This window comes from Primulina huaijiensis, chromosome 18 (assembly GCF_012295235.1).
Source record: "Primulina huaijiensis isolate GDHJ02 chromosome 18, ASM1229523v2, whole genome shotgun sequence".
Lineage (NCBI taxonomy): Eukaryota > Viridiplantae > Streptophyta > Magnoliopsida > Lamiales > Gesneriaceae > Primulina > Primulina huaijiensis.
Window position 1 is genome coordinate 1,914,264 of NC_133323.1, and position 27,184 is coordinate 1,941,447.

The 27,184-nt window shown below is 36.4% G+C and overlaps 4 protein-coding genes across 6 annotated transcripts; 1 reads left to right on the forward strand and 3 right to left on the reverse strand.

Moving 5' to 3' along the window:
• Positions 1-624: 624 nt before the first annotated feature.
• On the forward strand, positions 625-3,339 carry LOC140965034 (BTB/POZ domain and ankyrin repeat-containing protein NPR1-like). The gene is made up of 4 exons (XM_073425072.1): positions 625-1,185; positions 1,292-2,045; positions 2,578-2,775; positions 2,930-3,339. Exons 1-4 carry the CDS (start codon positions 637-639, stop codon positions 3,196-3,198), a joined length of 1,770 nt encoding a protein of 589 aa, XP_073281173.1. The 5' UTR covers positions 625-636; the 3' UTR covers positions 3,199-3,339.
• Positions 3,340-5,243: 1,904 nt separating this feature from the next.
• Positions 5,244-13,806, reverse strand: LOC140965257 (DExH-box ATP-dependent RNA helicase DExH6). 2 transcript variants are annotated; one of them, XR_012172999.1, is made up of 15 exons: positions 13,541-13,806; positions 12,880-12,970; positions 12,462-12,774; positions 12,280-12,354; positions 11,888-11,932; positions 10,998-11,088; positions 10,834-10,892; positions 10,000-10,164; positions 9,321-9,373; positions 9,054-9,087; positions 8,839-8,928; positions 7,762-8,766; positions 6,386-7,474; positions 6,014-6,258; positions 5,244-5,932 (listed from the first exon to the last, which is right to left on the reverse strand). XR_012172999.1 is itself a non-coding variant. In XM_073425404.1 (15 exons), the coding sequence occupies exons 1-15, from the start codon at positions 13,683-13,685 to the stop codon at positions 5,805-5,807; spliced, it is 3,633 nt and encodes a 1,210-aa protein (XP_073281505.1). In that variant the 5' UTR covers positions 13,686-13,802; the 3' UTR covers positions 5,244-5,804. The 2 variants fall into 2 exon arrangements, 1 of the variants encoding a protein (XP_073281505.1); XM_073425404.1 differs by having other exon boundaries at positions 6,014-6,263; positions 13,541-13,802.
• A 674-nt stretch (positions 13,807-14,480) lies between these two features.
• LOC140965258 (WD repeat-containing protein 26 homolog) lies at positions 14,481-18,008 on the reverse strand. The gene is made up of 5 exons (XM_073425405.1): positions 17,855-18,008; positions 16,872-17,603; positions 16,331-16,432; positions 14,883-15,533; positions 14,481-14,796 (listed from the first exon to the last, which is right to left on the reverse strand). Exons 2-5 carry the CDS (start codon positions 17,532-17,534, stop codon positions 14,584-14,586), a joined length of 1,629 nt encoding a protein of 542 aa, XP_073281506.1. The 5' UTR covers positions 17,535-17,603; positions 17,855-18,008; the 3' UTR covers positions 14,481-14,583.
• A 2,720-nt stretch (positions 18,009-20,728) lies between these two features.
• LOC140964364 (2,3-bisphosphoglycerate-independent phosphoglycerate mutase) lies at positions 20,729-26,022 on the reverse strand. Of its 2 annotated transcripts, none has more exons than XM_073424065.1 (10): positions 25,873-26,022; positions 25,595-25,765; positions 25,140-25,267; positions 24,225-24,375; positions 23,831-24,034; positions 22,824-23,248; positions 22,375-22,567; positions 22,185-22,280; positions 21,453-21,608; positions 20,729-21,072 (listed from the first exon to the last, which is right to left on the reverse strand). In XM_073424065.1, the coding sequence occupies exons 2-10, from the start codon at positions 25,754-25,756 to the stop codon at positions 20,908-20,910; spliced, it is 1,680 nt and encodes a 559-aa protein (XP_073280166.1). In that variant the 5' UTR covers positions 25,757-25,765; positions 25,873-26,022; the 3' UTR covers positions 20,729-20,907. The 2 variants fall into 2 exon arrangements, with proteins under 2 accessions (XP_073280166.1, XP_073280167.1); XM_073424066.1 differs by having other exon boundaries at positions 25,595-25,760; positions 25,873-26,018.
• Between the last annotated feature and the right edge of the window lie 1,162 nt (positions 26,023-27,184).

The window sequence follows — 27,184 nt, forward strand, 5'->3', positions numbered from 1 at the left end:
ACAAACACAGCAGCTCCCGAATCCGACTCCTGATCCGTACGACCTTCACTGTCGTTTCACAGAAACTCATTCATTCACATTTTTGACGCGATTTTTCTCAACTTTTAACGCAAGTAGTTATTGTATACGTGACCCTTTTACAGCAAAGTCAACTATCGCCACAACCCATGAACTTTTTGGTTCTTGAACAAATACTGCAGGTAACTTGGTATAATTTCGCTACTTCTTTTCTGGGAAGTTCGGGAAGATTGTATTATATTCACCTTTCACGTGGGTTTAACTCTGTTGACTTGGGTTTTTATTTATTGAACTTTGCAGGAAGCTTACTGTGACAATCACGCGGGATCGTGATGAATAGTTTCATTCTTTAGAGGATAATTTGCTAGCTAGAAGAGCTGATCATGATCCTATTTGTGGGCCAAAAAGTTGAAATTTGTCTTTGGATATTGCTTGGCTTATCAGTGTGTAGCTTGTGATGATGAATAATTGAGGCGCTGACTTGCGGGCTGCCTGGGTTACTTTTGAGGTTTTGAGGAATTAGGAGTGCTGGAGCTTATAATATTGTACAATATTTTTTGCCTTATGTTATTAAAAAAAATATAATTTTGGGTAAATAAAATCCAAGGAGCCTTAAATATGGAATATGGCAGCGAGCTCAATTCATCATTGAGCTTTGCCTCCATTTCTCTCTTGTCAAATGGCTCAACTAGCAACAATATATCTTCCGCTGCTAGCTCCGAAGTGGGGACGAGTCTTGAATTATTGAGTTTGAGTAGACTAAGTACCGGCCTTGAGAAGCTCTTGGTTGGTGGTGACTTAGACTACAGTGATGCCGAAATAGAAGTTGAGGGGCACATTGTGGGCGTCCATCGCTGTATTTTAGCCTCCCAGAGTCAATTTTTTCACAAACTATTCAAAAATGTGAGTGTAGAATCTGTTAAGGAAGGAAAACCGAAGTATGTTATGTCTGAATTGGTGCCTCATGGAAGAGTAGGATACGAAGCATTCATTGTTGTCTTGCATTATTTGTATACTGGAAAGATTAAGGCGAATCCAACCGAGGTATCAACCTGTGTTGATGAATCTTGTGCTCATGATTCCTGTGGCCCTGCCATCGATTATGCTGTGCAGATGATGTATGCTTGTGCTATATTTCAGATTAAAGAACTTGTGATGGTTGTTCAGGTCAGTTTGGCACTTGTCTCTGAATGCTGTGGTGACTATAATCTTGTCTCATATGCTTTTTTTGGGAGATGTGGATTCTGATAATTGTCTTTCTGTTTGCTTGTAGCGTCGCCTTCTTAATTTTGTTGACAAAGCTTTTGTGGAAGACGTAATTCCAATTCTTGTGGTGGCATTTCATTGTGAGTTGAAGCAACTTCTTGCACATTGTGTCCAAAGAATAGCACGATCAGAACTCGACGACATTGCCATGGAGAAGGAGCTGCCCCATGAGGTGTTGGCCGATGTCAAATCACTCTGCGTCCACTCCAAGAAAGAAGAAGAAGAAGACTCGATCATAGCAGACTCGGTGAATGAGAAGAGAATCAGGAGAATTCACAAAGCACTTGATTCTGATGACGTTGTATTAGTGAAGTTACTTTTGGATGAATCAGATATCACCTTAGATGCAGCTTGTGCTCTTCATTATGCTGCTGCATATTGCAATCCTAAGCTTATGAATGAGGTTTTGAACTTGAAGAATGCTGATATTAATCTCAGAAATTCTCAAGGGTACACTGTACTTCATGTAGCTGCAAGACGCAAGGACCCATCCATAGTTCTTGGATTGCTTGCCGAGGGTGCATCTGTGTTTGATAGGACGTGGGATGGACGTACAGCTGTGATGATATGCAGGATGTTGACGCGTCCTAAGGATTTTAACGAGGAGATGAAGCATGGCCAGGAGACGAATAAGGACCGATTGTGTGTAGAAATGCTGGCGAGAGAGATGTACAGGAATCCATTGGCTGGATATGTGTCAATGTCATGCATGATGGTGGCCGATGATCTGCACATGAGGCTTCTTCTTCTTGAGAATAGAGGTAATGATAAGTTATTAACTCAATATGTGTTGCCATGTCATATTTATCCTTTTTTTTCCCTGGAAAATGATCGCAAACATGCATCAGGGACAGGGCCAGAAATTATAGTTAGGAAGTGAAATTATAAACAGTCGATCCTCACAAAAGTTGCTAGAATAGTGAGTTTGTTTGGAGCAGAAATTATCTGTGTATTTTGAAACGTTGGAGTCATATCATTATAACTTTGGACACAATGGCAGCAGTTTGATTCTACAACTGAACTCAGAGGCAATAATGTTGAATTGTTTGTTGGGGGCAATTGTGGGATATGGATAAGTAGAAATAGAAGCCCCATAGTCGTGTGTTGCTACCTATGTGCCTATGTGGTGTAATGATTGGTATATGATGATATGATTGTTGTACAGTTACAAATTTCTAAGCTGCAGCTTATACTTTATTCATCCAGCTCTAACGGATTCTTGCATGTATTCCGAGTCAATAGCCAACCAATTATCCAATATAGTTCTTTATAAAATTGGTGTTTACTTAACAGTTGCAATGGCACGGACCTTATTTCCATTGGAAGCAAGATTAGCTATGCAGATAGCACATGCAGATTTGACACTGGAGTTTGCTGGGCTTTCAACATCCGAAGGTTCCTATGGGAACTTTAGGGAGGTAGATTTGAATGAAATACCGACTGAGCAAGTTAAAAGGCTCCAGCAGAGGTTGCAAGCCCTGCAAAAAACTGGTAAGACACCAACTCAAAAGTATTTCTTGAACTTAAAAGCATTCCACATTCACTTCCCTGTCGAATGCCACAAATTTTAGGATGCAAATTACATCTGAAATTCTATGTACATTATAGCTCAGTGAATTAAGATTCAATTCTTGTTAAATGGCAGTGGAGACGGGGCGGCGATATTTCCCCAACTGCTCGGAAGTTCTTGATAGACTGTTGGAGGACGACACTTTAGGGGCTCTATTACTGGAGACGGGCACTCCAGAAGAACAAAGAACGAAAAAGATGCGCTTCATGGAACTCAAGGCGGATGTGATGAAAGCATTTGGCAGAGACATGGCTGAACATAAGCTGACAGGCTTTACAACTCGTTCCACTGTTTCATCTTCTCTAAAGGGTAGTGCAATAAATAATAAGGTTAGAAAAAGATAAAGAGAGAAAGAGAGCGTGTGTGTGTGAGAGCGTGCTTTAATTATCCAATCTTCTTAGTTGGCCTTAAATTGTAGAGCGTAGAAAGAATTCAAAGCTTAACAGACATATAGCACTGGTGGATTTTTGGGTTGATTACATCCTACATGTAGGGGCACTACCCATGATAGAATCAAGGCTCAAATTTAGTCACAAATACATGGGGTCCACTAATTTTTTTTAAAATCACATATATGTATGAATCTTGTCCATCCAAACCATGTGGGGGCAGTGCCCTCACATGTAGCATCGAAGCTACCGGATTTTTGTTATATATATGGACACCTGTGTCTCAAGTTAATAGGTATGTGAAGTGGAGTTGCACTGTATTGTGCAACTTATCTTTTGAATAGAACAAAGCATATGAAGACTTAAATCAGTCGGATTAAAGTAAAAACAGGAAAAAGTTATATAAACATTCAAAGCATGTAAATAACATAAAGGTCCAACATCTGCATGGACTAATATCCATATTAATAAAATGTAATTTCAAACCGATGCAAGATCAGTTTTTTTTATCAGTCAGTAATGAATCTCCTCTCTCAACAAAATGTGCCATCCAGATAAGGTAGATCCGATTTTTATCCTTCCTCTTGGGAATCACTCCATGACATTGCTTAGACTTTCATGATAACACTAGCTTCAATTTCCAAGATCGTACGACCCCAATATTTTTTTTGTTTCACCGTTGTTATTAAAACTCCATCCATGGCAATATCAAAAGAATCCTTGATCCTCCCAAATTCACATTGGGCCTTGAATACAAGAATCCAAGAATGAAATCAATACTTTCCTCCCTCATTCTCTCCACCTCTTCTCTGTTATATGATCTCCAGAAACTTGCGTAGAAATCGAACACTTGTTTTAACTCTCAAATCATTCTTGATTTTTCAACGTGTCGCCTCACAAATGCAACCGAAAAAAAAAAAGAGAAGGCCGAATCTATCTCTTGACCTTACAGAACTATGCCATATACCAATAGACTATGTCTGTTGTGAGACGGTCTCACGAATCTTTATCTGTGAGACGAATCAGTCCTACCGATATTCACAATAAAAAGTAATACTCTTAGCATCAAAAGTAATAATTTTTTCATGGATGACCCAAATAAGAGATTTGTCTCACAAAATACAATCTGTGAGACCGTCTCACATAAGTTTTTACCTTTTTTATGTAATAATTGACGTGTCCTTACTGATTAATATAAATAATTATTTAAATACTCGATTAGTTCCTTTTCGTATATATCCTGCGTTTTTTAAAATGAAAAACAGCACTTAAAACTAAAAGGGAAAACATATAAATAATTAAAATTAAAAATAAACAAAATCTACTTAAATAAAAAAAAGAAGGTTTTAGCCTTAGCAATCACTTTACAATATATCATACTAATATTTTTAGAATTTAATAAAACTAAGATTACTGATAAGCATTCAGAATTTTTATTTTATTTTTTCATTTTGCACATTTTGACTCGTATATATTGTCGTATAAAAAACATTTATACTAAACCCATCATGGCACCAACGAAATTATCATTTCAAATAAATTATTTTACAAAAAGATTTTTTAAAAAAATATATCTACTATATTAAGGGTGAGTAATGAGTATAAATAAATTACGAAATTTATGGCTATTAAATAATATGCATTGTTTTTAAAAATTATGAAGAATCGTCCAAGCGCACGCTTTCTATCATGTATAATGAAGTCGAGGTAAATAATTAAAATACAGGTGAGAAATGTATGTAGTAAATGGTATCATATGGTTATTTTTTTAAATCACCATTAGCTTTGCTCCAAGGACTCTGGCAAATGAAAGTCAAAAAATACATGAACAAACAAGTGAATAGACATCAAAACTTTTTTCCCCTGATCAAATAATTTTCTATATTTGCAAAATTTGTTTTGAATTATCGATATATATGTGCGCGAGCGGGGTCTGTAAGTTTATATCTTCCTATTTACTAGGATTTTGTAATACTGTTGCCCATCACACAGAAGACGCATTAAGTAGAAAGTGGCTCCTATATTCACAACCATTCAACTTTTTTTTTAATACAGTTCAAACTTCAAGAACATGACCACACCGCCTGGAACTCGTGATTTCAGGACAGAACATTAGGGGAAAGTTGGATCGATGATCCTACATGAATTTGAATTTAACAAAAAAATAATCTGCGTCGTGTGTTTTTAGCAAGAGAAGATAATAATTAAATAATTGTGGAAAGAATGCTATAAATTTAAACTACCTGCTGCATTAATCAGTCTCAACTGGTTTACCTGCTAAATGTATTCAATCATATAGCTGAGTTCTATTGTGTATCAAGCGAAGTAACGCTGGTGTCAGACTAGCTGTCATGATATATGTTGAAGGCAGGAAAGTAAATTCAAAATGTAGAAGAGAGTAACCATGACATAAACCCCCAAGGCATCCGTCAATGTAGAACTAATAAGATGACATTAAAGGCTGCCCATTCTTGGTTCAAAGATTCTGGCCCTGTAGTTGGTGAAGCAAGGAAAGCGGCTTCTAACTCCTTGTAAATGAGAAGATTTTGGCTCCCAGTTGATCATCTAAGTCCATTGCCACGCTGCCGCTTAGAACAGTTTCCCTTTGAGTGAGTCCCATAAATGACTGATTCATGTGCAACCGCAGAGGAGCTTTGTGGCGCAAGCTTCTCTCTTCTATTCATGCCACCTGTAGAAATAGAAGGTACCGGCATGAGAGCATTTAGATGGATACTTACTATTCGCTAAGTTATAGTTGCATGGGATTTACCTCCTTGATGAGAGGCAAAGTTCTGATGCCTGCCATGGTACGTGGGATTGTGTTTTGGCAACTGATTCATCCCCGTTTTCTTCCCATGATTTGGGTTACTGATATCAGTAGCACTAATCATCGAAGCGAGGGAGTCAACAGGCTCCAGTGGCAAAGTGATCCCTGACATACCATCGTACGATAGGCTACAGGCTATTGCATACAAAGAGGCACCAAGATGTTCTGGAAGTAGTTTTCGAGGATGTCTGACCTACAAAGAACATGATAATCAACAAACTGTATCATGAAACATGAGCGATTCTATTAATTCAGCCTCAAGAGGTCTGGGAGTTGAAATGCAACGAAAAAAAAGTGAATTAACAAGAAAATTACTTTGAACAAAATTGCAGAAGAAAGTCGCTCTCTCAGACAGTAAATTTGAGCAACATCAAGTGCTGTCGACTCAAAAGGAAGCCAACTATCAATGACAACTTTAACACTATTGTCGGGTGAGCTCATAAATTTCTCACCACGCTGAAAATTTGGTAAATCATAACTCCCTGTTTTATCTTCATCACTCTCAGCATCAACATCTTCATAGTCACTTTCATCATCTTCATCGTCATTTTCATTTGAGGGAGCCACTACAATCTCTTTGGCCAACAATAGTAATGGTAGTGGACCTACCACAGTACAGTTTCTAATGTGTAATCCACCGTCTCCACGGGTAATCTCATCAAATATGATCAGAGGTTGAGGAGTACATTTCCTCAGTGATAGCTTGAAATTGGTTGAATGAGGGTGCAACCTAACCTTATTGCCACCTGCAGTCTCCACGATAGCTCTCTTACAACTTTTGGTAGGAGCAAGCAGTCTTCCGACCAATGGATATAAACCAGCAACAACGATAGCGTGAATAATTCCAGGGTCCTGTGCATTTAAGCTACAACGAGACGCATCTTCAAGTATAAAACCAGATTGGACTAGTTCAGCCTCCAGTTGCTTGCGCATTCCTGATATCATTTTCATAGTGCTTGGAGATATGAAGTATCGAGAGCAAAATCTAGCTTCATCGCCATTTTCACAGGCCATTTTCCAGCACTCAAAGGCTGCAATAATAGCTAGCTGGTCACCATGCCCCCCATAAAATGAAGCCAGCTCCAATTTAGCAGCTGCAGCTCTCTTCCTTTCATCAGGTAATATGGGTAAAATGAATGGATCTCTATAATCAGAAGCACAAGCCAATGTCAGAGCCGGGTCAAGGCAGTTCAACAATATAGCGACAAATAGCATCTTGCTTGTTAATGGATGAACTGGCAGAGATCCAAGCTTCTCCCCAAGATCTGTGAGTTTTTCATCAGACGTAAGTGCTCCGATATCTTGAAGAACAGAGATTGCATTACGTATTGTTTCATAAACTGGAGAATCTAATGTCTTCTGCAAAAAATCTTCTATTTTGCAAGATGGATCAACCAGCTTCACCTGTCGGAAAAATAAGAAAAATTGAAAGATTTCACACAAACTTGAGACTTGCTTATTTGGAAAACACAAGGAACCTGAGGCAGAAAAATTTGCAAAAGTCAGCCACTTTCTTTTTCTCCCTCTTTTTATTTAGCTTCATTTAATGGCACCAGTGAACGATAAAGAAGGAAAATCGCAAAGTGACTCTTCCCCAGGAAAATATTAAAGCCAGCAGTAATGAATTGCATCATACATTTATCTTTGAGAGATATTTTGCATTCCATCACATGTATGGATGGAATAAGTACCTGTAAACATAGCTCTTCTATTGGCATTCTCTTAATCTCGGGAACCTGAAAATCAGGCAGTGAAGATGCACGGAGTTTTGAATAAAGATGATAACAAATTCCTGGTTGGCACCTTCCCGCGCGTCCCTCTCTTTGTTTTGCACTAGCTTTCGAAATCCAAGAAGAATGAAGAGTGGATACATTATTATAAGGGTCGTAACTTTTTTCTTTCATTCGTCCACTGTCTATAACATAAACAACATCCTCAATGGTGACAGATGTCTCAGCTATATTAGTTGACAGAACTATTTTGCGGCATCCTGGAGCAGGCCTTCTGAAGACTTTCCTTTGCTCCACTGCTGGCACCAAAGAATGAAGAGATATAATTACAAACTTGGACGAATCTTTGAAAAAATGACTAGCTAGTAACCTCTCTCTTGTTCTATTTATGTCATCCCAACCCGGAAGAAAAATGAGAATAGCTCCGTCCTTCGAGTCATCGCATATTCTCCTCAGTAATTTTTCAATGAGCACAAAATCAATTAGCTCAGGGTCAACATTGGCCATGTACTTCTCAAGCAATATTTTATCCTTGTCTGAATAGGACAAGGGTTTCTCCATGTGTTTTTTAATAATTTCGGCAGCCTCCCTATGGTTATCTTGTTCAGCAAAATCTAGAGCAGTCTTATCAAACTTGGATCGTAAATGACAATCCACACCAAAAGAGAGAAGCATGCAAATATCTGCCACTCTTCCTTTCTGCGCAAATACCATTAGAGGTGTTTCTCCAGTTTTCGAGTGCTGGTAATTAAAGACTTTGGGATCATCTCCTGATGATATAAACTCAAGGAGGGGATCAAACTCATCACTTGACAAAGCCAAGTCAATAGCCTCATCAAGAGCAATTTTGTATTCCCCGGTTAGTATTGAGCTCTCCGTGTCTTCGACATTTGTCAAGCATGCAACATCATTATTCCCAGTTGATTGCACAATCGATAGTACATCCTCTAGGTACAAAGCTTTTACCTGAAAGAGAACACTTATATATTATCATCATAAAAGTAAATAAAGATGAATTCTTAGAAAGAGTAAACTTACAGGATAAGTAAACCCAGGGACTTGAACAATTGGGCAGCCACCAAAGTACTTTGAGAATCTCTCTGCATCAATTGTGGCACTCATTAATACCTGTTCAAAGTGAAAAAACCATCAGATCAGTTGAGCAAAAGCAACACCTGCAATAATGGAATGAACTTAGAAAAAAGGTAGACACTTTGCAAGTAAAATAAGATTTACCCTCATAAGGTACTAACCAGACGCAGATGAGGATATGAATGTAGCATGTCTCTGGAGAAAAAAGTATCAGAATCAGCAGAAATATTATTTAGCACAAGAGATAAAAAAAAATTACATTTAATAGGTCTTTCAAATTAAGACCCGCCTATACAGTAACAATATTTAATTATAAAAATTAATCCTGATAGGATACCAAAAACAAAATATTGTAAAACGATCCATCACAAGTCATTGGCAATTCAATCTAAAATGAAAATTTTGATAATCGATAGTAGGCAAGGCACCTGATTATTGCTAGCATAAAATCAGAGAAGCGGTCTCTTTCATGAATTTCATCCTACAAGTGAAAAGAAAAACAAATAAAGCCTGATTAATAGATCTGATAAACTCTTCTCATTTTTAAGATTTATTAAGACAGCATGAGCACTGGTAGAGACATCCAATCTTAGAATTATATGAAACTTCAAAAAATTGAAGAAAGAAGGTATAATTGCTTCCAACAACACACTAGAGGCCATATAAACAAGTCAAAATCAGTCTAGATCATACTACAATCAATTTGAATATAATTCGCCACAGAGGATTCCAGTAACTAAATTGGGTGAGGCCAGATCAGTAAGAATAATGGCAAGTCATACAGCAAGTTGTAAAAGCTTTAGAGCACTAAGATAATGGTAAACAATACATCTGCGATGACAATTTTTATCATAAGTTTGGATGAATTTAGAGACACTGAAGAAAATAATTCAGAGAATTCCGCAAGCAAATTTGATGGTGTCAGAACTTTAAAAGAGAGTAATTATGCAATATGTGGCAACTCATAAATTGAAGCATGAAACAGATATAGATTACAAGCAAATCCATGAAAAATAGTAGAAAGCAAAATAGTTCTGGTTTCAATCAACAGATGCAGGGACAGAAGGTAAAAATAGAAATTTAGATGAGTTAAAAAAGAAGCAGTACCACAATAATGTGGGTTATGTCAGAGACCGAGACCCCATTTGCCATTTTTTTGGAATCTTTTTTGTTTGTTCTGCCAATTCCTTTACCAATTAAAACCCTCAACAGCACCCCATTGGTGCAGAAAACAAGAGATGAATGCCTCCCACCTTTGCTCTCCAGCCGTATCTGGCATGTTTCATGAAGTAGTCATTACGAATGTGCATGACTAGCACGACGATACCAAATTGGAAAATGTGATAAGATACAAGGGCATTAATAAACCAAGATGATGATGCTTGAAAGGAATAGATGGATCGTCACAATTTCCATATTTACCCCCTTTTTCCTAGCAACATATTTTCTAATAACATGCAATTCAGGCAACCTTTCAATTCTACCATCTATTAGCTAGAAGTAACATATTTTTTCAATTCCTCTACTCTAAATCTTAGTTTTCCTGCATCGACAGCCTAAGTAATAGATGAACATCCACTGATTTCCAGACAGCATCAGACAGCTTTTTACTTATCTATTACCTCAACTAATGTAATGACATGATTTGGTGTTCTTAGCAGTCGGGAATGTGTATAATTACCACATCAGTAGATCATGTTTTGTTTAGTGCCATCCAAGTCCAAAAGGCGTTTAAATAAGTAGTGTGCTCAGAAACAAGAAACATACAATCATATAGAATCAGAATATGATAGATGTTCACAATCTTTGGTAAGCTAGGTAATTAAATGAAGTCCAGGAAATGGGAGTCATCTGGGTTGAGGGCCTGAGGCATATTAAAACTAGGCATGTTGTTAATTTATCAGCAGTAACAAGACAGCAAATATCCAGATCATGGAGTACCTTGTACCCCACGGAATTTCCAACATTTTCACCTCTTTCAGAAGCAATTCTTTCAGCCACTGCGCTTGGAAATAAGGTATCAGGCATTTACTAACAAGTGAAAATAAAATGAACATAAAAGAGAACATGTGCATATTCAGGACATAGACAAATTTTAATATCACCTGATGTGGCAGATATTCGCCTTGGCTGCGTACAAACTATTTTACATGTCTCTCCTTTACTCCATGCATGATCCAGAAGAAACTGCGGAACCTGAAATATTTTGACGGCAATGATATTCACTTGTACAATTACATAGGATATTTGAAGACAAATAGTTAATGAAGTCCTCTCCAACCTCGGTTTGAGACAAGCAACAGGAGTACTTTTAGCCATAGAGAATGCACAACATGAAGCTTAAACTTTATTTCCAAGTAGATGACTATTTGTTTGAGAACCATTACATCCTTCCTTATGCCTTATCTCACTCCCCCGGTACATACACGAGTATCAAGAAAAAAGTTCTCCAGAAGAGGAAAATTTACAAGCTTTGAAACTTGAGAAGATAACACTTCTTGACCACTGTTACTACTACACTCTCTTATTCTATATCTACAACTTAAAAAACTCACGCCTCATCCAAGAAGTAGTGCTATCTTTATATCATTTTGCTACTGTACTTACAGACCAGAGCAATGCACCAAATATACTGGATCACGTGAACTTTTGGCATATAAAGTAAAAGGTTTTATGACTGCCTCAGACAGCAACAATTTAAACTGACTGATTGGATTTTCTTTCAATTTTTTAAATCCATTATCTGCATTCTGCTTCACTTATCCAACGGAACAATAGTAGACAAGGATTAAAGTTTGCTGTTCACAATTTTAACTTATCTAAGGGATAAAGTAATGTTCCATTAAGCAAATTCATAACAGCGAGAAAGGGAAAAGAGAACAAGAAAAAAACAGAACAAACCATGAAATTGCGTTATAACTCATGCTGGTCGCTACCATGTCTTTTATGAGAAAAGGAGACGAAAAATAATAAAAAGTCAAGGAAAAATGGCAACCTGTGTTGTTTTTCCACATCCAGTTTCGCCACAAATCAGCACAACCTGTTTCTCAAGATAAAGGCAAATATAATCTATCAGGGATAACAGGAACATAAGAGAACTCAAAAGGATTTCTAAGAGCATAGTGAACAAGTCTGCGTAGCAGAAAAAGTTCAAACCTAGCAGTGCCAGAAAACCAGAGGTCTCATCCAGCCAACAATTGAAATTTAAAAGTATATTTATTCTCTGTTTCTAGAGTCTGTTGTGAACAGCTATTTCAACATTCGATTCTTTTCATAATTGTAACTGTCATGATTGCATACTAACATGATTCACCACCCAGGAGAAGCATCAATGCATCATACACAAACATTAAAATTGCACAGAATTTAAGATTAACAAAGGACAACCTGATGAGACTCCACTGTCTGCGTAATAACATCCTTGAAAGGTGCAATCGGAAGCTTGGACCTCTTTCCTGCAATCTGTGTAATGTAATTATAATAACTTGATATAATATTTGCAGCTAAACGTGATAATACTAGCACAACCACAAGATTAAAGAATCAAAATGAACAAAGGAAAAAGAGACCTGTCTCAAGTTTGGGTCCTTCTCTATTCTGGAAGCAAGTGTTTCCAACTTATTTGCAATTTCAGAATTGGTCATCGGAGATTTAGCAAAGATATCGTCTCTCTTTCCTCTCACTCTATCGCTTGTTCCACTGCTTTCTACATGTTTATTATCAGCCACCTCCGCAGCATCAGGGGGATAGCGAGAGAAAAAATCCTGCAAAACATCTTTTGTATCTTTTGAAAATCTAAAAGAAACAACATTTTCTTTCCCTTTAACGGGGTCCAATCCCTTTTTGGTCTTATAAACAGACACACGTCGCTGCTCCCCCCGCCTACATTGAGCGTCATTCTTCAGAAAACGAAGAGGCTAGCCCCAAAAGTTTTAGAGGCATAAGTCATAATAATCAGGACGCATATCAGCTTACTAGCAGCCTTACCCAGAACTTTTGGAACTCATACCCATTTTCCTGCATAACATATGCACTGAAGCTCGCCCACGATTTGTCAGGTTCTCTTGAAATGTGTACACTGTACAAAAAATTTCAGATCTAAATCATTTTCTTCCAGAGAACTCACCAAGTTGCAGCTTTTAACGGAGGTAGAAAGAATAACAGGGAATAACCAACAAGAAACGCGGTAATAGTAGCCCAAATAAGTTAATAATGGCAGGCTTAAATATGAAATTCGGAAGTGATAAAACAAAGGTCAACTTTCTAAAGTGACAATCCAACTTAGAAAACTATAATCATGCTAACTGAGAAGAGACTTCCTAGCTAGCACTTAGCAGGCATGTGATGTTGGATAATGTCAATAATTTCAACTACAAATCAATCATGCGCCAGATGATGCGATATTACAGAACATTCATTCGAAGAGGGATGATCGTTGACTAGTTCATCATAATACATCAATGAACATAAACATACAGTCAATAACTCAAGAGGCCTCGATAGAGACACCAAATATAATAAGAATATAGCAAATAGTAAGAGGTAAAAAATTGCATCAAAAACATTCAGACAGAATTGACAAGCGCCCAACAGAAAAATGGAAACTAAAGAAGGGATTTCGTCTCTTTGAAATCTGAAAATTACTCACCATCATCGTTGGAAGTTCTAAAATTCTCAAGAATCTGGGCGATTTGAATGCGAGTGGATTCGGCCACGTTTGTGACCTCTTGGGGGTTTCTACCTTTCTTCTGCCTCTTCTTACCTATTCCCCCGGCGGATGAACTAGTAGCCATTCTTTCTGATTCTGACAGACCTTCGTTTCTTGCTTCTTCTTCCCACTGCAGTCAGCTTCGGCTCTGATTGTGTCGAGAGATTTTATATATAACTCAATAAACGAGTAATCGACATTTAATCCTACTACTTTCAATAACTTTTCATTCTACCACTTTCTCAATTTTAAACAATTACCCCTTCAGAAATTTTACTAATTCCTTGTATTATATACCAAATTTTATGTAAAAGTTGAACTAATTCAAAGATAAATTTGGAATATATATATATATATATATAATTATATAATTATCTGTGACGATTACTAAGCGCTAGTATATAAAATCTTTTTATTCATGTATATTAAATTCTAGAGTGAGTCTCAAGTGAGACCGTCTCACGGATCTTAATCTGTGAGACAGGTCAACTCTACCCATATTCACAATAAAAAATAATATTATTAGCATAAAAAGTAACACTTTTTCATGGATGACCCAAATAAGAGATCCGTCTCACAAATACGACCCGTGAGACCGTCTCACACAAGTTTTTGTCTAAATTCTAATATAAATTTAATTAAATATGATTTTATTATCGTTATCCAAATAATAATTGATATATTTAATATTTATTATTTTACGTACAAATTGTATGAAGTCGTTCGACGTATCATGTGTAATACATACCATACTAGGGAGACAGTGGTCGAAATTTTTTTTATGAAATGCTAGCTTCTGTCGAGGCAATTTGTACATTTCCCGTGGCATCCCTTTTGGTTTGGGGGGTGGGGAAGAATGCCAGTGCTCATGTTTCGCACGAGAATCACATTCGCCAAAATTCATCAAAAACAGCTCGTTTTTACTAGTAGCATCGCTAGAAATCAACAAAAGAAAAATACATCATAGGATCTCATCCAAATTTCTATGTTCCGGATGTTGTTGCTTTTGGTAAAAAACGATTTGCACGTTTCTCCATACGTTTAGGCGTTACGCCCCATATACGTATTGTACGGTCATCGCTTCCGGAAGCCAGCATTTGGGGATCTGCCGGATTCCAGCTAACGCAATTCACAACTCCAGTATGCCCAGCCAACTTAGAAATGGGGGTCGACCTCATTTTGTGCCATATATAAACCTGGAAGAAGAGGCTTAACTTAAGTAACTATGTGACACTAGAGATGTATAGCAAGTGAGTCAGTGTAATAAAGAACAGTGATAAACCTGGGAGTCCTCACTTCCACTGGCAATAAACCTTTCCTTTACACCACCAAAACAAGACCGCACGACGAATCGAGAACGCTTGTGACCCCTAAAATCATTTAAGAAACGGATGGTAGCCATGGGGCAAGCTATATTCCAAAGTTGGAGTCTTTCATCCAGTAGGCTGACGAGTAAACTCTTGTTGTCTTGGGATAGTGTGCAAGAAACTACTGGTTGGTCCTCTATAATGTATCTCGCGGACTTCGACATCAACTCGAACAGAAGTATCCTGCTTTGGTCGCAAACAGTTATAAGCTCTTTCCCATTGGACGTGACGCACAGGTCGGAAATCCTCATAGTTCTATGCCCTGGCAAAAATTCTACCTCCTTTCCTTCCGGATCCCACATGATGATCCTTTTGTCATCTACACCGGAATATATACTCTTCCCATCCGGAGCCCATTCACAGGAGACTAGACGAAGATCAGGTTCAGTATCAGTTACCCGATATGTATGTTGGCATTCACCAGAGGCCACATCCCACCGTCTAACTGTCTCCTCCTCACCACATGTGAGAAGCTGATTATCGTCACGGCTCCATGAAATATACGACACAGGTTTCTCATGACCAGATAATCTATGTTTCAAAGAAACTTGTCCATCAACTTCAACCTACAGAAAGTAACAAAACTATGAATAACATGAAGCCTTTGAACAGCATGCCCAAAATTTGTTCATATACTGGAAGAATGAACTTTTACTTTCAAGACACAGAAAACAGTCTAGAGTAACTACTTGAATCTTTTTTATGTGTTTCCAAACGATTAATTTGGGATATGTATATGAAACAAGGCAGAAGAAGAGTCAGAAGAAAACTAACTACGGACAAGTTCACATATTTGGAGATTCAAGAGTGTGTTAAGATCCAAGAAGAGATTTGAAGGTTTCAATTGACTAGCATAAAGATTCTTGACAAGTTCACTAATATTGGTAATTTCAATTATCTAGCATAAAGATAATATCAACTACTTCACGATTTTGTGCATTCCAGGTCATGTTTCAGGTTTTAACGTGATTGTGATTTCTGCCGTACGTAGTGGACAGAACAAGGAAAGCGACAACAGCAGCGGCACATCAACTATAACCAAGTAGATAGCGATAACAATTTGTAATGTGCAATGGCTTTTAGTATATATAATGGACTAAATGGAGTTGGAGAAATGATTTAGCATTCAACTCCATAAGCAATTGATTTTTTTTAAAAAAATTTGCAGAAAAACTTTTCTTGGATCTTTCAGTTCACGTTGGTACACATAGTTACGATATTATTTGTATTTTGCCAAGCGTTCAACTACTTGTTCCGATCCATGAAACATTTGTGAAAAAATGCTGTGAAAGTGTATCATGTATGAGACCACAGTTCACGCCGAAGTCAAACACATAAACAAATATGAAACTAGACTGTGTACCTCCCATATAATCACCAGACAATCACTGCATGAAGAGGCTAAGTATTTCCCATTGTGTGAAAATTTCAAGAACCAGACTTCACCTTTATGCTCTTGTAATACCTGCATGGTTGAAAAAGTAAACGGGAAAACCGGTTATCACAATATGGAGAGAACGTAATAGTTTTTTATTAAAAAAATAAAAGTTAAAACAATCTACGACTTCTTACATGTGTCAAAATTCAAAGATTGCACACTTTTTATAAAAAGAATCATATCAACACACTAGAATGCCATGCATCACATAAAGCATGATGACATCCATTGCAACACCTGATGCTAGCTAAGAGTTGAGTGTCAGTAAGGGAAGAATGTGTTGATAATTTTTATAAGGGAAGTGCCAAATTTAAAGTCTAAAGAATGAAAAATTTAGATGGAGGTCATGCATACGGAACAATAATTAAGGGAAGAATGTGTCAATAATTCTTTTGCAATAGCACCCAAAAAGGATCAGTTTTATCTTGTTTTTGGCAAGTTCTTGCCAATGATAAAAAGGAAAAACCTGCACGGTACGATGGGGAATCTGGTCCATTTTACAATCTTGATGAGTAAGCAATGACATCTTTCCAATGGGTAAGTTGTGTAACCAACACCTCTCATTTTGGAAGTCAATGCCCTGTTCAACAAGGTGCACCAATCGGTTCTCAGGAAACAAAACCGATGGGGGAAGCAACGTTTTAAATTCCTCCAGAAACTCTTTACGAGAAAAGAGCCACAACGCTTCACCAAAAGTTCCATCTAGTGGTATCCGAGAGGAAGACACAAGGAAGGAAGATAGCTTACGAACTGCGACATCGTGCACACCAAGCGGTAGGATCCCATACCTCAGTGTGTGCAAAGCATCCATGAATTTTTCTCCAGCCAAAAGTTCAAAAAATTTACGCTGCAATATGATAGCAGATGCCAACTTAATATCCATTAGACCAAATTGACGTAAAGTTGCGACACTTTCATCCCATTGACCGTCAAGGATTTGCTGCTTAAACAACCTCGCTTCACTGGAGTACAAACTTATTCCTGACTCGTCCTCTAGTTGCTTCCCTGTCTCTGAATAGCCAAGAGAGTACAATGCATCTGCTATTGCTCTGACAAATTCATTTTTCCTGACAACACCTTTTGAACCAACAAATTCATGGTCTCCTTCCAATTCTTGCGGCCGAGCCATTCGCCCAAAGAGAAATATATAGTTTGAAACGCTGGCCGAGTAGACAGATGATACTTTCAAGTTAATTTCCTGGAAATATATTTACGCAGGAGAAGGACAGTTATAACTTATACAAGTATACACAAATTAGCAGTCCTCAAAATTCATCAACCCACATATTCCCAAACCAAAATTCCGATGGGAGTCGAAATAGTATAATTCAACCCAAAAGTATTTTAATCAAGATTGATACAAACTTTAGACCAAATATATATGCACGAGAACTCGTTAATTTAATAATCAAGAATATGGGTGAAAGCACTTAAAATCTACCAACTCACAGAACTGCGGAGAAGAACGTCAGATTAAGAAACGCGCGAGGAAAAAAATGGCCGCACCCAATCTTCAATGGCGAAGGCAGGAGAGCGATCAATCAGAGACGAGAGGGATTTAGAGATGGGAGCGTGGAGAATTTCAGTTTTTTCAGTTCCAAAAGTGGTTATTATGGCGGGCATGCAACTACGTTTTGAATCTCTCATGCATATTTATTGGCTAAAACTATATATATAATAAATCATAAGTATCGAAATGATTATAAATTAATATTTTTGAAAAATGCTGCAATCTTCTAAATAATATCTTGTAACTAAAATATAATGTAATTCAGTAATAAATTTACCATTTTTTGAGAAATTAAATTTCATTATTATACTTTAACAATTATTTGTTTCTATTAGAGTATTTTTATTGTTAAGAGTTTGTGTAGAAAGTTATCGATAAATTTAAGAAAACTCGTTCATAAATAAATGTATGAATTATCATTTGCATTTGATAAATTGCGAAACTTAATTATCTATACTGTTAACGAGGAAGACGTCATGATAATAAAATAAGGACTAATGAATTTAAGGGATGTTCGAGTTGGTAGAGTAGTTGAGCGTTTGACCAATTTTTATGTGTTCAATTCTTCATATCAATATCTTCTCGGATACTACTGTGTAATTAACCCAAGAGTTTACTTGATATGAACATAAAGATAACCGCCACGAGTTTTCAAATTAAAAAAAAAAAAAAAGACTAATGATTATAATCACAAATTTAAAAAGTAAACAAAATATAGAAATATTATTACCAGAAGTAAAAAAAAATGTGATAACTGTAGCAATATATATCGAAGCACACAATTTCGAAAAATAACGTGAACAGCTTAAAAAATGGTTGCCAAAATTCCGATCACCAAACAAGAACTCAAGCTCATCACAAACTAAATCTATGGTCCTGTCATTTATCATAAATTAATAATTATCTAAATTACATATATAACAAAGACGATTTATTAAATATTAATTTTATTATTATTTGTGAAGAAGAGGAAGAAGAAAATAGTGAAATGACAATCTAATTCTGTGGTGGTTTAGCAGTGGAAATCATCCGAGCTGTCATCTAGTTAAAACATTTTTTCATTATAACACTATACAATTATTATTTGAAAATAACACACTAATTAAGATGGGTGTGTGATTTGTTCAATCATTGTTCGATAAATTACCCATTTTGCAAGTTGGAAAGTACACTAAAAAAACAGTCATTAGGTCATCTACCGATGTGTAGTTATGGTTTTTTAAAACCGTCTCAATGGTCCTTTAAAACAATAGCTAATTCTAAAATAGTTTTGAAAAAATGTCGCTAAGTTTAGTGACGATTGTAGAAAATCGTTGCAAAATATTTCAACAATTTATCTAAAACGTAGTTGATATTGATAATGTAGCTAATCTGAGCAAAGGTTAAGAAAAACCGTATAAGAACATGGCTACGGTTCTTGAAAAGTGTAGCTGATTTAGCAATGATTTTCAAAAACGGTTCGATAGAGCCATATTTTTCTAAATACGTTTCAATGTATATTTAATTAATTTACATATAATCATCATTAAATACACATAATTTATGTTAGTTGTTTGCCACAATATTATCACGTAATATAATGAAAAAAAGATAGCATCGTTCGATTAAAAAATAAAAAAGAAAAAAAAAAGAAGAGATAAACAGGTCAGAATTTGACAAACAGTTGGCTCATTCTTGTTATCTAGTTGTGTTCCACATCGCATATGCTGGGAAATCACTGATTTTTCCATATTAACGTTGCCCCGTAACGTGAAATTTCTCTTCAATTCAATGTCGTATGTAACAGCTTCATCTTATCGAAGTGATTGAAGTTGTGCTGGTGACAAGAAACCATTAAGTTTGTCTTTTGGGTTCTTCGTGAGCGACGCTATGCTTGAACCATCTCAACTTTTAGGTAATATTCATTTTGGGACAGTTCAAAATAAACTGTTGTATCTAGCCAAGGTTTTACGCAACTATGGCTATGTTGCGGCGTTGTCACGGTTTTATTAAATGTGACAAACTTTGGTGACAATTTTTCAAACTGTAGCTATATTTAGCAAAGGTTTCTCAAAATGTTGCTACCATTTCTATTAAATTGTCCCTAGTAATATAATCGGGGTTTAAACCGTTTCTAAATTTAGCTATGGTTTTTATAGCCGTAGCAAATTTAGTCATGGTAGCCGCTATTTGAATCGCATTTAGCAACACTTTAGGATAACTTCGACCAGCAACGGTCCGTCGTAGAACCTACCATTTTTTTGTGGTAATAAAACTTAAGAAAAATGTTGGATGGATCAAATATATGTAATCAAACAATACATAACCATTCACATCAAACAATACACAAAATGTTGTTCATTAGTACTCACCGTAGACAATTCTCATGTCAAAAACCAATAATTAAAGTATTGTGGGTTTTTTAAAATTTAACTCTCCCTTGAATTCTTTTTTAAAACTTACCTCCTTGTGTATATACTTTTGTATTATAGAACATGATAAATTTCATAAAGAACGAACTAAAAAAGGGTGCAAGATGTAACCCACCAAGGGAGAAAAATTTATGGGCTCCTCGAGTTAGAAAAAGTGAGAATTTCCGTTGTAAAATCGTGTCTTCAAAATTACCCCGACATTCCGTATGGAAAATATTATTACCCGAGTGAGATGTACGATAAAACATTCAATTGTATAAAAATTGAACCTCATTTTTTTTCAGCATTCGTGTATATTAGCATCATAACAGTAAACACTTGTCTGTATACATACATGTGTATCACAGACGCGCGCGGATATATATACCGGGCACAAGTAGGACAAAGTAGAGTGGAACACAGTTGAAAATTATTTAAAATACTTCAATTCTCAAACCACCTGCAAGTTTTTAGCATATTCATCGGTGTGATAATAGCCTAAAACATTTTATTCAAAAATAATGGATGATGTATTCCTCACTTCCTCCATCATCCTTCCCATCGTATGCAAAATTTCTAAGAGTTCAACTCGGGCATGGGATCTAGTTATCAACAACCTCAACAAGGGTTGTCTCATAATCGCTAGGCGCCTCAAATCCATGCAAGTTCATTACAGTTGCAGCAACATTTGCTAGACCACCAGTGGGAACATCTTTGCGGAATCTCACACCGGGCGCCAGCCCAGGGCCACCAATAGCAATTGGAACCTACATAGAAGTTAAATATCCTGAATGAGCAAGAATTCATACATCTGGTCAACTGGAAACTATTATTGGATGATTTGGTTGAACCATTCTAAATGAGTATAATGTATTGGATTATTTCCTATAAAGACTTCTAAATGATCGATAGGCATGGTTCATACCCGACACACCATAGAGTATATCCATAAGAACATATCTTTCCAATTATTTTTCTCTAGTCACATGCCAAGTTATGGTTAAAGCGACTGTTGTAAATAATGTGTGGCAGCCACCATCAGCAATTCACACGCAGCACAATTTTTTTCTCCATAGTAGTTAAATCACAGCATGAAAATGTTCACAATGGAGATTTTACGAGAAGTATGAGGACTTAAATCACTTACTGGTTCCAGAGTGTGAGAAGTAAGTATTTGAATCTTGCCATCTTTGTCAAGAAGTGGCTCGCCCTTCTTGTTTCTTTTCACCATGTCCTCAGCATTTCCATGATCAGCAGTAACAACATAGATTCCACCCACTTGCTCTATTGCGTCAAGGATCATCTAGCCAAATCAGAACGATTAACAGGTCATATAAATAAGTTCAAGCATCAAGAACAGAAATTTTCAACAGGTTGATCATGTAAGTTGTAACATGTTAAGTGCAGCATACAAGTAGGCAAGCCAGTAGCCTCTTTAAGTCACGTAATATCACATCAACATTAATTTTATATTTATCAAGCATTTTGGAGGAATTTAGAACAAAAGGTGATCAAATCATACTTTCTCAAAACTCCAGGAATATTTCAGTTTTCACGTGAAAAAAGTTAACTTGGACTCTTAAACCTCGTAAATACAATGTATGCAAAAGATTAGGACATTCAAACTACAAGTTCTGAGATACACCCTAAAGGTCAATTACTGTTACTCGTACAAAATTTACATGGGACCAGATGAGTGTTATATGAGCCCACGAAAACTACATTAACAACAGTAATTAGGATTAGGCATGTATCATGCCACATGCAGCATAAAAGTCATATATACTCACCAATGTGTAAGAATAGCATGGGAAACTATGTTTGATGGGGGGTCCCCCTCCATTAAATGTATGCTACTACAATAGCAGAATCAACATACCTTCACAGCTTCATCAGCAGCCTTGCAAGCCACAACTGTTGCTTCAATATCACCAGTATGTCCCACCATGTCACCATTAGGCAGATTGACGCGTACCTTCGGAATAAATCACATTAGAACTATTACCAACTTGCCAGCAAGATTCTTCCTCAACAAGCAATTGAAGAATGCCAAGAAGTTGATGGATTACCTGATCAAATTTACGGCTAAGAATTGCATCCCTTGCCTTCTCAGCAATCTCCAAGGCCTTCATCTTCGGCTTGGCATTGAAGGTGATACCACTATCACTGGGAATTTCAACATATTCTTCCATTGCAGGGTTGAAGTATCCTGAGCGATTCCCATTCCAGAAAAAGGTGACATGACCAAATTTAACAGTTTCACTGTAAAAACCAAGGAAAACAACTAATTTGAATAGCAGGCAAAAATGGAATCTACTAGGTGACATACACGATGAACGTAAAGCATGAATCTGCATACAAAAAGCTAGGCAGATATATCAATTATTAAGAATAAAATCTTCATAATTTTAGTGAGAGGGAGACGCGAGGCCATTAGCTTTGTGCTTCTTTTTTTAGAGAGCTTTGTGTGTATTCTAAGGTAAATAAAATTTAGAAGTTTTAATCGTTACCAAATTACCTGCAAGCAAAAGTACGGATGCCGTTATTCACCAAATATTCTCCAGATGTTCGTTCAATCTCTGGAGGAGAAACAAGGTAGCGATTTGGAAGTTTGAGCTCACCATCATATTGAAGCATTCCAGCGTAACGAATTTTAGGAAATCGAACTCGATCAAATTTATCGAAGTCCTCGTACTCAAGGGCCTTAGCTATCATTACCACACGATCAGCCCGAAAATTGAAAGTCACAACTGCGTCACCATCGACAATAGGCCCGACAGCTTTTCCACTGTCATCAACAATAACAAATGGAGGTAAATACTGATCATTTGTGTTAGGAATCTCTCTCAGCTTTTTGACAGCTTCAACAGCACTCTTAAACTTGTGTGGCGCTTCTCCAAGCACTTGGGCATCCCAACCTCGTTTTACAACATCCCAATCATTCTGCAAATGTTTAGAAAAATCTGAGTGCATGAGAAACAGAACCAAAGTCTTGGTAACCAACTAGATGGTATTATGTGTAATCAGACATTTCTACAGCAGTCATCAAATAGAAAGAAATCAACAAGAGTCATATTAGCTGTGACATCCTCTAATCCAAGCCTAATGGTCAAAAGATGAGGTATGATAAGATGAGGCATTATAGAACAGAGCAGGACAGACAACAATCACATGAAGCAGTAGCCACGATAAGTATTGCAAATAAATACACAGTGGAAACGAAAGATGAGGTGGAAGTAGAAACAACTGCGAGTGATAACAAAGAGGCTAGTCCAGCAAACATGAACTTCGAGATAAATGTCACATGACCCTCAAAGTAAAACAAGACAAAGGAATTATGGGCCTAATAATTATATTTTGCTTCTATGGTAAAAATAGGTGGGGTCGAGAATTTCTGCCCAATTAAACCTTCTCATAACCTCAGAAGGTGCAATTTTCGAGTGCAGGTTGGTTTGGTCATAGAAGCCAAGCAATTCTTAGATTCGTAAAGAATGATTAGGCCAAAACAGAAAACGAATGCTTCACCTCATAACGATCCATCGTAACATACATTCGACCACCACCAGATGCAATCTGGGCATCAACACCTTTGTGACGCAGTTCTGCAAGATCTTTTTCAAGAGTTTCAGTGAAACCTACACTCGTACCATCCAAGACATCACGTCCGTCCGTGAGAATATGAACACGAATTCTTTTAGCACCATGCTCACTAACTCCTTTAAGAAGCAACTGCAAACCCAATAGTAAGTTCACATAAATTTTTCTTACACATTAGAACGCTATGTCCGCATAAGAAGGAGAGGGAAAAAGGAAAAACAATAAAGGATTCAAGAAATTTGAAGCAATGAAAGCAGAGGAAGAAAATTCCGATTTTCTAGATGGAACACAGAAGTGTGTAAATTTTAAACTCGTGGAATACCTGCAACTGGTTGAGCCTAGAGTGGACGCCTCCATCACTTAATAATCCAATGAGGTGTAGAGTTCCTGTTGCAAATGATTCTTTGATGTACTTGAAACCGTCTCCTTCAAAGATTTTGCCAGATTCCAGAGCAAGATCCACAAGCTTTGCTCTATATCCAGAAACACACACACGAACAAAGATTAATGCATGACAACCTTCATGTACACAAACTCGAGCGAGAAAGATTTTTACATTCCCATTTGGTAAGATAAAAAGGCAATATTTATTTGGCAACTGAACCTTTCAAAAGCTGATGGAATAATTTCAGCAACTGTGCACAGAGGAAAAAGAATGATCAAACAGTAAAATATTTTTCTTCATTCCAGTTAACTACCATGCTTTTTGATCTTGACCTAAGCATTCGTATGCGTGAGAACATGAATCAAAAGAATCAACCAATCAGTGATTTGCATATCTAGGCTCCTAACCAACTGACACTTACGTGAGTGTGAACATCTCCACATACAGAAATTTAACTATCTAGCAGCTTTCATAATGTTTGTACTTGATCCAACTCTATAAAGACAGCAACTTCACTCGTATAAAAAAAATAGAATTGCTCCCTTTATTAGTCCAAGAACTTCTCTCGGTCAGCCATATAACGATAATTTCACTCCAATTATACCCTTTCTTCTTTTTAAGAAAATCAAATTATAGCGAAGCAAAACCAGCATAAGTCGATTGAGGTCAGAGTCATAAAAGCATGATGTCTTAGATGTCAAACTTGTAAATACTATTGATTGGACTAACTATCTGTCATACGATCTGCAGATTACAGAGATAAACATCCGAAAAATTAGTTTTCAATATCATTTTTTCCCGGTTGACTACAATAACTTCAATGAAGTAAAGAACAAGCAAAAGGAAGTTCACCCTTGGGCGTAAATCCGGCCAGCACCAAGAGCATTGTGACCAACTTCACTGTTACCCATGTCATCTTCTGTGGGCAGCCCCACAGCATTACCATGCGCTTTCACCAATCTCCATTTCTCTGGGGCACCCTTCAACACATTTTGAATAAAACAAATAACTCGATCGGTCGATCCCATTCAGTATTTTAGGGGAATATATTAAAATTTTATACATATTGACATAATTAATATACTTAATTATCAAGTATTTCTCTTGTTCCAACAATCTAGATGACAATAATTCAGAACCCAAAAAAATTTTAAAGGCGAAATAGAGTAAAAAACCGAATAAAAAGTTGGATCTCAGACCCGGGTTTATATCTTCACCGATGCAGTACCGAGTCATTTAGTCAGAAAAATCTGGAACCCAGTATACTTAAGACGTGAAAATACTAAAAAAATATTTAAAAAAATTACATTTTTGAGTGAATCCATGGTTGGGGTCTCCGCAACGTGGATGCAGTTGTATTGATCGGGTTTGGCTTCACCCCACCCATCCAAAACAACCATCGCGATAGTCTTCCCCTTCGGAAGCTTGGGGTGATCCTTTAATTTCCATGAAAATCCAGAGCTGCCCATCCTTCTTTACTAATTTCAAGACCAAAAAAACAATAAAAACTTGAGAAAACAGATCTCCGATTAGCAATCAGGCAAATAGAAAGACGAGAAACAGAGATCTATAGCGTAGAGAGAACCTCGCGATTCCTGATGTAAAACGTGAAAAATTAGGGTGTGAATACCGATGATAGTGGTTGGTCCAAGTGTGTGAAGAAAACAAATGGGAAATGGAGAACCGGGATTGGAGGAAGATTTATTGAGGGGGACACGTGCCACATGCACGTGACTCGGAGCCTTTTTTTAATTTTCTTTCTCTTTATACAGATTAATATATGTACAAAAAAAAAAAATAGAAGGAATCTTTTTGGGTTGGTTTAGGGAATATGCTGATATTTAATTATAATTTTTTTTATAATTCCTAAACAATGGAGTGGGAGACTGGGAGGGCTAGAATTTGAGCCACTTACAATAAAAAAAATGAACGATACCACTTAGGCCAAAGTCCGGTCTCTATATAATTTTAATATTGATAAGCAAGAAAAAATAATTTTTATTTGATTCTCATATTTGATATATTATAATTATAATATAACTTTGCTTTAAATTTTATTTTATATCCTATCTTTCAATTTAAAATTTTTAAATTTTCAAAAAGAAAAAACTAGATCATTTTTTATTTTTTTACGAAATACATGTATATAAGCAAGAATAATGCTATAAATACAACCAAAATATCGTACAACGATATGTACAACAATAATATTGTGATATTTTGTTATTATTTCGTGAGATTTTGTATTGAATTTATCGTGAGATTTTGATAAATCAAATTTTTGTATTCTGCGGCGAATTTGAAAAACACTCATTTAAATATCATAAAGTAAAGATAGTATCAAATTGTATGTTTAAATAGTTTTTTTCTTTTGTTTAGATATCATTTTGAAACATAATATTTGATTATTGAATTAAATAAAGGGCCAAGATCATTAAATTATTGATCTTAATTAGTTGAATTTGTCTTGTCTTTAATATAAATAATAGATATATAAATAGAAGGCAGATAGCAGGCATGAACAACAGCATCCCGTGCTTGCTCACGCTACCAAGCACGGGTGTGCCTGGAATATATTGCTTCGCTGTACAATTCATCGACCACAACAATTATTTATTATTGCATTATGTCGTTTTTATATATAATTAGATTTTTGTATATAATCATGTTATGTTTGAATCGATGATTTCATTTGAAGTGGTGTATGTAATTTAAGACGGATATGGAAAATGTATTTCTAATGACATTCATTTTTGGTATATTTTAATTGTTGGTATATGATTTGAAGTATCGATAAAAAAAAATCGAGATTAGTGTTAAACACTATTTCATTGAGAAAATTTTTCTCACTTTTGATTTTTACGGAAACCGGCAATATTCTCTCAATATATAACAAT

Coding starts and splice junctions, on each gene's coding strand:
- LOC140965034 (XM_073425072.1), top strand. CDS start 637: ATGGAATATGGCAGCGAGCTCAATTCATCATTGAGCTTTGCCTCCATT. Junction 1,186..1,291: donor AACTTGTGATGGTTGTTCAG/GTCAGTTTGGCA, acceptor GTTTGCTTGTAG/CGTCGCCTTCTTAATTTTGT. Junction 2,776..2,929: donor GCAAGCCCTGCAAAAAACTG/GTAAGACACCAA, acceptor GTTAAATGGCAG/TGGAGACGGGGCGGCGATAT.
- LOC140965257 (XM_073425404.1), bottom strand. CDS start 13,685: ATGGCTACTAGTTCATCCGCCGGGGGAATAGGTAAGAAGAGGCAGAAG. Junction 11,089..11,887: donor GATGTGGAAAAACAACACAG/GTTGCCATTTTT, acceptor AAAATATTTCAG/GTTCCGCAGTTTCTTCTGGA. Junction 5,933..6,013: donor CTTTGCCTCTCATCAAGGAG/GTAAATCCCATG, acceptor CTATTTCTACAG/GTGGCATGAATAGAAGAGAG.
- LOC140965258 (XM_073425405.1), bottom strand. CDS start 17,534: ATGGCTCGGCCGCAAGAATTGGAAGGAGACCATGAATTTGTTGGTTCA. Junction 15,534..16,330: donor GTCTGGTGATTATATGGGAG/GTACACAGTCTA, acceptor TACTTTCTGTAG/GTTGAAGTTGATGGACAAGT. Junction 14,797..14,882: donor GTGGAAGTGAGGACTCCCAG/GTTTATCACTGT, acceptor CTCTTCTTCCAG/GTTTATATATGGCACAAAAT.
- LOC140964364 (XM_073424065.1), bottom strand. CDS start 25,756: ATGGGCAGCTCTGGATTTTCATGGAAATTAAAGGATCACCCCAAGCTT. Junction 24,035..24,224: donor CTAGGCTCAACCAGTTGCAG/GTATTCCACGAG, acceptor TTGGGTTTGCAG/TTGCTTCTTAAAGGAGTTAG. Junction 22,281..22,374: donor TTAGCCGTAAATTTGATCAG/GTAATCCATCAA, acceptor TTTATTCCGAAG/GTACGCGTCAATCTGCCTAA.